Source organism: Vespa velutina, chromosome 1 (genome assembly GCF_912470025.1).
Source record: "Vespa velutina chromosome 1, iVesVel2.1, whole genome shotgun sequence".
Classification (NCBI taxonomy): domain Eukaryota; kingdom Metazoa; phylum Arthropoda; class Insecta; order Hymenoptera; family Vespidae; genus Vespa; species Vespa velutina.
Window position 1 is genome coordinate 20,046,462 of NC_062188.1, and position 8,433 is coordinate 20,054,894.

At 42.7% G+C, this 8,433-nt stretch overlaps 1 protein-coding gene across 4 annotated transcripts in view; it reads left to right on the plus strand.

Annotated features, from left to right (window-relative positions):
- The window catches only part of LOC124955022 (protein groucho-like), a 41,683-nt gene extending 34,303 nt beyond the window's left edge, over positions 1-7,380 (plus strand). For 2 of the 4 annotated variants that reach the window (XM_047508961.1, XM_047509126.1), the window contains 5 exons: positions 2,353-2,496; positions 2,845-3,476; positions 3,564-3,839; positions 4,609-5,212; positions 6,111-7,376. In XM_047508961.1, the coding sequence (XP_047364917.1) occupies positions 2,353-2,496; positions 2,845-3,476; positions 3,564-3,839; positions 4,609-5,212; positions 6,111-6,218 (1,764 nt within the window). In that variant the 3' untranslated portion in view covers positions 6,219-7,376. Of the gene's footprint in view, positions 1-2,352; positions 2,497-2,844; positions 3,477-3,563; positions 3,840-4,608; positions 5,213-6,110 lie in introns of all 4 variants that reach the window. The other 2 variants (XM_047509038.1, XM_047508868.1) reach the window with 2 other exon arrangements.
- The last annotated feature ends 1,053 nt before the right edge of the window (positions 7,381-8,433 follow it).

Consider the following 8,433-nt stretch of genomic DNA (forward strand, 5'->3'; position numbering starts at 1 on the left):
GTGGTGGTGGTGGTGGTGGTGGTGGTGGTGGTGGTAGGGGTAAAGTTCAACTACTACGTTCTGGGATTAAGCACGAAAGTGAGAGAGAGAGAGAGAGAGAGAGAGAAAGAACAAAAACGTAACAAACGCATTTTCCACCTTTCTTCGTCTCCGTAAAATTACCTGTCCGTTTTCACCTTGTCGAGATGAAATTACGAATTCAAATATGAATTTTAAGCGCACTTCGCAATCTCTTTGTTATTCTAAGAGAAGGAAAGAGAAACGTAGAAGGTGAAGCGTTAAATTTATGCCCGATATATCTTCCGTTCGCGTCCTGCCGAGTTTGTAGTACATACCTACCTATATACATAATTCCCATGTTCCGATTCGATCGTTAATTTAATTCGGCCGAAGAATTAATTATCCTAGCGACGTGAGCCTTCGGTCAATTCTCGGAGAGAGCCCGCCAGCGTTGTTTATAACGTGCTTGCGCGAACAGCGAATGCATTAATATGTATTACGTGAAATATGTAAATACGTATATACGTACGTACGTATATACATTCATACCTATATATAATATGTACGTACGAATCCGTTAAGCTCTTTTACATGTTAAGAACTCGAATTACGGAACAATAGAGGAGGGACATGGTCGAAAGTACTTTTCAGACGTTTACGATGCCGCAAAAAAATTGTTAAATAGAAGCGAAGTGAACGGGCTATCGCGCGTGAAAAGCATGATAGGTAAATGGAGAGAAAGAGTGGGAGGGTGAGAGACGAAGAAGAAAGAGGACAGACGGAGGTGGGGATAGTGGAAAGGAGTTGTTCGTGAGACAAGAAAGAGCAAACGAGTGGGAGAGAGAGAGAGAGAGAAAGGAGAGAGACGGAAAAAATAATGGAAAGAAACGAAGGTAGGCCATAAAGAAGGGCGAGAAGGGAGTGCGGAGCGTGTATTATAGGTTTGCCGAGTCTGTAATCATCGCAGGACCGCGAAACGCCCACCGACGCCCTCTCATTCCGCGTCTTGCCATTCTATTTTCCTCTCTTCTTCCTCTCTTCGTGCCCGAGGCACTTTCCGTTCTGAGCCTTCTGCTCGTGTCCTCCATCCTTTTCTCTTTTTCTTCCTCTCTCTTATCCTTTTTTCTCTCTCTTCCTTCCTTCCTTTCTTTCTTTCGTTTTATATCTCTTTTTTCTTTTTCTTTCTTTTTTTTTTTTTTTTTTTTTTTTTTTTCTCCACTCGCAGCCGTACGTTATGCATGCCCACTCTATAATCATTATCGGCCCTACCAGGCCGACCCCTTTCCCTTCTCCACCCCCAACCCTTTTCTTCTGTCCTTTTTCGTCTCGCAGCTCATTTTCTGTTCTCTTCTCACACTCCTCGAGATAAAGATAGATAGAGAGAGAGAGAGAGAGAGAGAGAGAGAGAGAGAGAGAGAGAGAGAGAGAGAGAGAGCCTCGAGCCACTGCATCCTATCTTTTCCTTTTTCTACCCTTTTACCTTCCCTCTTGTTCTCCTCCCTTCCTGCCATGAATTCCATTATACTTCATTACAGCTTGACCGATGGCCGAGGACGCGTGCCACCTTGTGATTCGAGAAATTTCACTCGAATATCGGCAATCCTTTTTTTCTTCCTCATTTTTCTCTCCCCTCGCCACCCCGCCGTCGATTCCCTCGTTGAAATTATACATCCTACGACACATACAGTTCAACACTAGTTTTATGTAAATACGTAGATGTAAAAAATGAAAAGCACGAACGCGTAATAATTTCAAATGCGCGCGCGTGTGTATATTTTTATTCAAATGGAAAAAAAATTTTCGTAAAAACCGTCAGGTTGTAAACGTAAAATTGAAATTCATTGATCGGTGGATGACGAGCACGGAACACGAGCGAACGCTCTCCGACGATAATAAAAGTGGACTCGACTAGATCGTTAATAGTGCGGTAATCGCGCTGACAGCCAAAATTACATTTTAATATCGTCCTCGCGGGCTAAACGAGTACGCTCTACCGAACGTTCCGCGTTTCATGTCGCCCGCTAAAATCGAAATCGATTACCGCGAAAGCTCGTCTGACGATTGTTAATAACCATCGACGTAGATAATTATGGTTTGTCACGTAACATCCTGCGTGTAGAAAACGTCTTGTTTCTACTATCGTGTATTATGAAAATTGGATGTATATACGTATATATATATATATATATATATATATATTTTGATTGGACTTAATTCATTTGAGATATTAAGGCGAGCGGACTCCTTTGAATCTCTTTTCTTTTCTTTTTCTTTTGGTTTTTTCTCTCGATTCTTTTCCTTATTTTTCGTAAAAAATATCATCGTCTAATTGGCAATATTTTTGTATTACAGAGAAGTTCCATATCTCCCGGTGACAAGTACAGTCGACCACGAACGCCACAAGAGTCCCATCACGGTCATCATTCCCAGAACCATCACGATCACTCGATTCACATAAAGAAAATGAAGAAGGAACAGGACAAGGACATCGGACACGTAAGTTTGATATTTCTTGGTGTAAGTGCGTTACACGTAGGTAGACGCGTAGGTAAACGATAAATATCTGGTACTGGAGAGAACTATAATTTAGTCGTTACGAAGAAATCTACGATTAATCGCCGTCTCTAATACTGCTCAGATCTCTATCGCTAATTAGATTCCTATCGAGTGTCGCTAGGTGCATTAGAAAGCCGATACATAATCTCGATTAGATAATCATCGTCGCGGTGGAAGCAGTTAATTAAGAGAGAGAGAGAGAGAGAGAGAGAGAGAGAGAGAGAGAGAGAGAGAGAGAGAGAGAGAGAGAGTCGAGATCACGTTTTCCTTTTTTCTTGACTCTAATAGAGCGACGGGGAGAAGAGCGATCAGGATCTTGTGGTGGACGATGCGAGCGAGGGACCGACGAGTCCGGTGGTCAATGGAAGGTCGTCTCCTCGAGAAAATGGGATAGACAAGGTGGTAGTGGCGCCATTGGGTAGCAGCGTACAAACGAAAAAGGATATAACACCGCACTCGCCTAGAAGTGGAACGAGCAGCAACGCGAGCACCCCTTCGGCAAAAAAAATGGAAGAAAGAGAGAAGGCTACGACACCGATCTCAAAATCTCTCACGCCAACATCCGGATCGGCGGTAATCGGCGGTGGCGCTGGCGGTGGTAGCGGTGGCGGTGGCGGCGGTGGCGGCGGCGGCGGCGGCGGTGGCGGTGGAGGCGGTGGTCTGAAGCCATCGGTTTCGGCGAAACTCTTACAAGGTCCACCTACCGGCGGTGCCGTTCCTGGCCCTTACCCTCCTCATTATCCACCCGGACCACCTCCCCATCATCTCGGGCCAGCTGCTCAACATCCTCACGTCGACATGATCGGTTACAACGGGTACGCGCCACCTAGAGCACCGCCTTCCCTTCAACAGCTTTACGATCCCCATGTTACGATGAGGGCACCCATGGTTGGCTCGGTCGGTGTACCTGGTGGCAAACCGTAAGTACGAATTAATCGAACGTTCTACCCTCGGCCCTCACGCTAAAGGAAAAAATTCAATTTTCCCATTTGACTTTTGTTTAACAGGGCGTATAGTTTCCACGTGTCGAGCGAGGGACAGATGCAACCAGCAAATTTCCCTTTGGACGCTTTGATGGGAAGCGGGATACCGCGTCACGCGCGCCAGATTAATACTCTCAGTCACGGCGAGGTCGTGTGCGCGGTCACGATCTCGAATCCAACCAAGTACGTTTACACTGGCGGCAAGGGATGCGTCAAGGTCTGGGACATCAGTCAGGGCGGGACTGGGAGCGCGAAGCCGGTTTCGCAGCTCGATTGCCTGCAACGTGACAACTACATCAGGTTCGTGGAAATTACCTTTCTCGACGACGATCCTATAAACCCTCTTTCTCCCTCTCCCTCTCTTCCTTGTATTTTCGGTCCGACCAAATTTCCTCTCTTTTTCGTAAATTCATCAAACGATGGATACGCAAAAATAGAACTTTTATCGCGTGAAATATACGATAAACGATATTCGCGTATATTATGACGTTACATTGCAAAATTAATAACGACTCGAAAAGCGGCAGTGATTTATAATGAAAACAAAACCGCAGGAATCGAGCGTTAGCACAAACTCTCCTCTCTCTCTCTCTCTCTCTCTCTCTCTCGATATTTTACGAACGTCAAGCGTATTTTTGCATTGTAATAAAATTCCAAGCGGCAAATTGTTCGCGTTTCGCTCCTCCGCTGTGTGATCGTTAATGCTCGTATGTTAATTAAATTTCATACACGTTTCTTGCAATCACGTTTCCCGTTCCTCTCTTCCTCTCCCCCATCTCTCTCTTTCTCCCTAGAACCTTTACCGGATTTGATATATTTTAGCCCCGCTTATATGTAAATTCGGTGCGCTATTGTTCGATTAAAATCTCCGTGAGCATGCATTAATTATCGTTGAAAATACGATCTCGCGATGAACGAATTTTAATACGAGCGTCTACATTATCTCTAAAGTATTCTCTTACAGTCGCGTTATTTAAATGATCGCACTCGATCCTATGATACATTATCAGAAAACGTCATTCGTTTTGACGAGCATTATAAAACCATTGTTTCCCCTCATACGATACAGATCGGTGAAGCTATTACCGGACGGTAGAACATTGATAGTTGGTGGGGAGGCAAGTCAATTGAGTATCTGGGATCTAGCCAGTCCAACCCCGAGGATCAAAGCCGAATTGACCTCGTCGGCACCGGCGTGCTATGCTCTCGCGATCTCCCCGGACTCGAAGGTCTGCTTCAGTTGCTGCAGCGACGGAAACATCGCCGTCTGGGATCTTCAAAATCAGGCGTTGGTCAGACAGTTCCAAGGTCACACTGATGGTGCCTCTTGCATAGATATATCTGCGAACGGCTCGAAACTCTGGACCGGTGGTCTTGACAACACAGTACGCTCTTGGGATCTCCGGGAGGGTAGACAGCTACAGCAACACGATTTCACGTCGCAGATTTTCTCACTTGGTTACTGTCCCACCGGCGATTGGCTCGCCGTCGGCATGGAGAATTCGAACGTCGAGGTACTCCACGCTCTAAAACCTGACAAGTATCAATTGCATCTGCACGAGTCCTGCGTGTTATCCCTGAGATTTGCCTCGAGCGGTAAATGGTTCGTCTCCACGGGAAAGGACAATCTTCTTAACGCTTGGCGTACCCCTTATGGCGCCTCGATATTCCAGGTAAGAAAATTTCTCTCTCTCTCTCTCCCCCCCCCCCTCCCTCTCTCTCTCTCCCTCTCCCTCTTCCTCCCTTCCTCTCTTTCTCTATTAGAATCCTTGGAAAACTTATAAAAAAAGAGAGTTATTATAACATTTCGCGAGCGTATCGCGCAATAAAAATGATTCACTTACGACGAGAATGTTCCATCGATCGACCAGCAAAATCAAGCGGTTGATCTCGTTTCGATTACACTTTCGAATAAAAATTCAAATTTCGTTCGAATCGCGATATTTGATTTTTAGAGGCAGACTCTCGCCGCGAATTCGAAAGATCTATAGCCTTCCATCGTCAGGCGTGTTTCCAAAAATGTATTTTACATCCCGCTTGGCACTACCTCTCTATTTGTTTTGTTCCGCATAAATCCGTGCAGTTGGGAAACCAGAATACGTTTTTTTTTTTTTTCCTTTTTTTTTCTTCTTTCTTTTTTTTTTTTTTTTCAAATTTTCCTTGATAATATATAAACTGCGCGCGATCGTTGTAACCCGCAAAGCAAAATTCGTAGGTACCTATGTAGTACTTCCATACGTACATACGATACTTCAAGAGATAAAATCCAACGTACTAATGTTTCGATGTAGTAGTTTCGATTCCACGTTGAAATTGGCTTCGAAAACGCAAAACTCGCGCGTCTGCTTTCTAGGGTGAAATATTTTTAGCGAGAAATGATGTATCGGCTAGCATATTTGTTTTATTCCTTTATATCGTCAGTCTCATTCAACGCCTCGGTATATTTTTTTCCCTTCTTCTTTTTGTTGTTTTATTTATTTTATTTTATTCTTTTTCTCTTTTCTTTCCCCATGTCCTTCACTCTTCGATCGTATTTTTACTATTGGACATATGTCGATCGATTGATTTCAGTCGAAGGAATCGTCATCGGTGCTGAGCTGTGACATCTCCGCGGACGACAAGTATATCGTAACCGGTTCTGGTGACAAAAAGGCGACAGTCTACGAGGTTCTTTATTGAAGAAAATCAAAAGGAGTCACCTCCGTCATCATCGAAGACCACTTTTCAAGCGTTCGTCTATATAATTCGTGTGTTACGTTATTTACGAGCAACTTTGTTGCCGTTGTTGTTCTTGTTATCGTCATCGTCGTCGTCGTTGTTGTTGTTGTTGTTGTTTATACCGATGGAAAGAGAGACTATATGCGAAGTTGCGGGTAACAAGTGGATACATCTCGAAGAGAAAGGAAAGGAAATTTCGAAAGGAATTAAATGGTCCGAATTTGATAGCTCGTTATATCTGATCTGTCGGTGGCGATTAGTATAAAATGCTCGAGAGCTTGGTGAATTTATATACACGAATGTAGATAGATTTTCACTCGAATTATTCGAAACGAAGCAGGTCTTTACATTTTTTTTCGGTAACTGCTTCTAATTCTTTTTTCCGGCATTTTCTTTTCGACCTTTCTCCTTTTCTTATTTTTTTTTTTATTTTTTTTTGTTTTTTTTTTTTTTGTTTTTTTTTTGTTCTTTTTTTTTGTTTTTTTTTTTTTTTTTTTTTTTTTTTTTTTTTTTTTTTTTACGATGGTTCGATGGACGTTCAAACGACATAGTCGGACCAAATCGCGAGTTTCGTAAGTTCTCGAATAAGTGACTCGAAAATTCGAGCAAGCCTTACTAAAGTTTTAAATTACCGTAAAAGAAGGCGAAGGACGAGAATGGGAGTACGGCGAGGATAGGACTCGAACAACGAGCTCCGATAAGCTCCCTTTAATAAGCGATCTTGAAAAGCGGTTTCGTTCGTTCCGTTTCTCTCGACGCGCATAAATGAATCGCCTTTGGCAACGAGATCGCACATTAATTCTACTTAGGATTAGAAGGTATAGTGACGAGCGTTAAGTAACGCTTTGCTCACGCATATCTTGCCTATCTTGTAAATTTTGTATATACCATAGATATACATATATATACATATATATATATATTCATATATATATATACATATGTATATACATATATATATATATATATATATATATATATATATATATATTATAGAGAGCATCACGAGCATACCGTCATATTTTTCTACGTCTACCGAGAGAGCTCGGTGGCAAACACGAAAAGGATAACTCTTTGTAAATATTAATCGAGATTTAGAGATTATTATACATAAACGGATAAGAGTCGAAATAATAAAAGAGTATAAAGCGACGTATTAAATCAATGTTACTAACTATTCATTCCTCCTCGAATATTTATTCACCGATCCGAAGAACAAACATATTCAGGTAAGTTGAGTAAACGTATACATGCCATCATCGTTAGCTAACGTAATAACAAAAATTTTATGCATGATCACACGAGACATTATAACCCTTATCTTATATATTCTCTTATATACGATAAAATGATAATGGGTAATAGAAAATATGTCGATATCTGTTAATATCTGTAGAATTAGACGATCGGGAAGAGAGAGCAATTTGAATTTGAAACTGGTAGATTGGCGGAGGAGGAGAAAGCGGAGCAGTGGTAAAGAACATGGCAGAGATCGCGGTGGCCGTGCGAAAGCCACCACCGAGTAGGTAATTAGCGATGCCATGCATGCACACGGTTCAGCCGTATTCAATGGAAGGTTCATCGACGTAACGTTATTATGATAGCAGCACATTTTGCATATGTGCCCGCTATCGGGATATAGAAGAGTATTGCGACGAGGGTTGTATTATAGTCTAGAGAGGGAAAGAGAGATAGATAGATAGAGAGGGGTTGGATTTGAACGGGGAAAGGATGATTTTACGCGGGATTTGCCGCACGCCGAGTCGTATTTGCATGGTAATGATATGCGACGCGGTAGGAATGACGCCCGGGGACGTTGTCGGGGAAACCTATTGGGGGTCGTGGGTGGGGGGTAGGGCGAGTTTTACGTGGGTTTACGGGGGTTAGAACTTGGAGGGGGTCGAGTACCAAGCGCGACCGATGGGACGCCCACGGCATTTCGCGGATGAATCTTGAATATATCGCACTAGCTAAATACAGATCGGTTATTATGGATAATTCAAGGGAGAAAGAGGATTTATCGTATCAGGGAAGGTCCCGTCGATACGATGAACGAAGGAACGTATCAATTTCATTCGATAATATAACGAGGTTAACTTATAAAAAATTTATATATTCGATTAATTTATACCGAGATATTAATGGGAAATATATATTGGAATAATTAGATATTCAA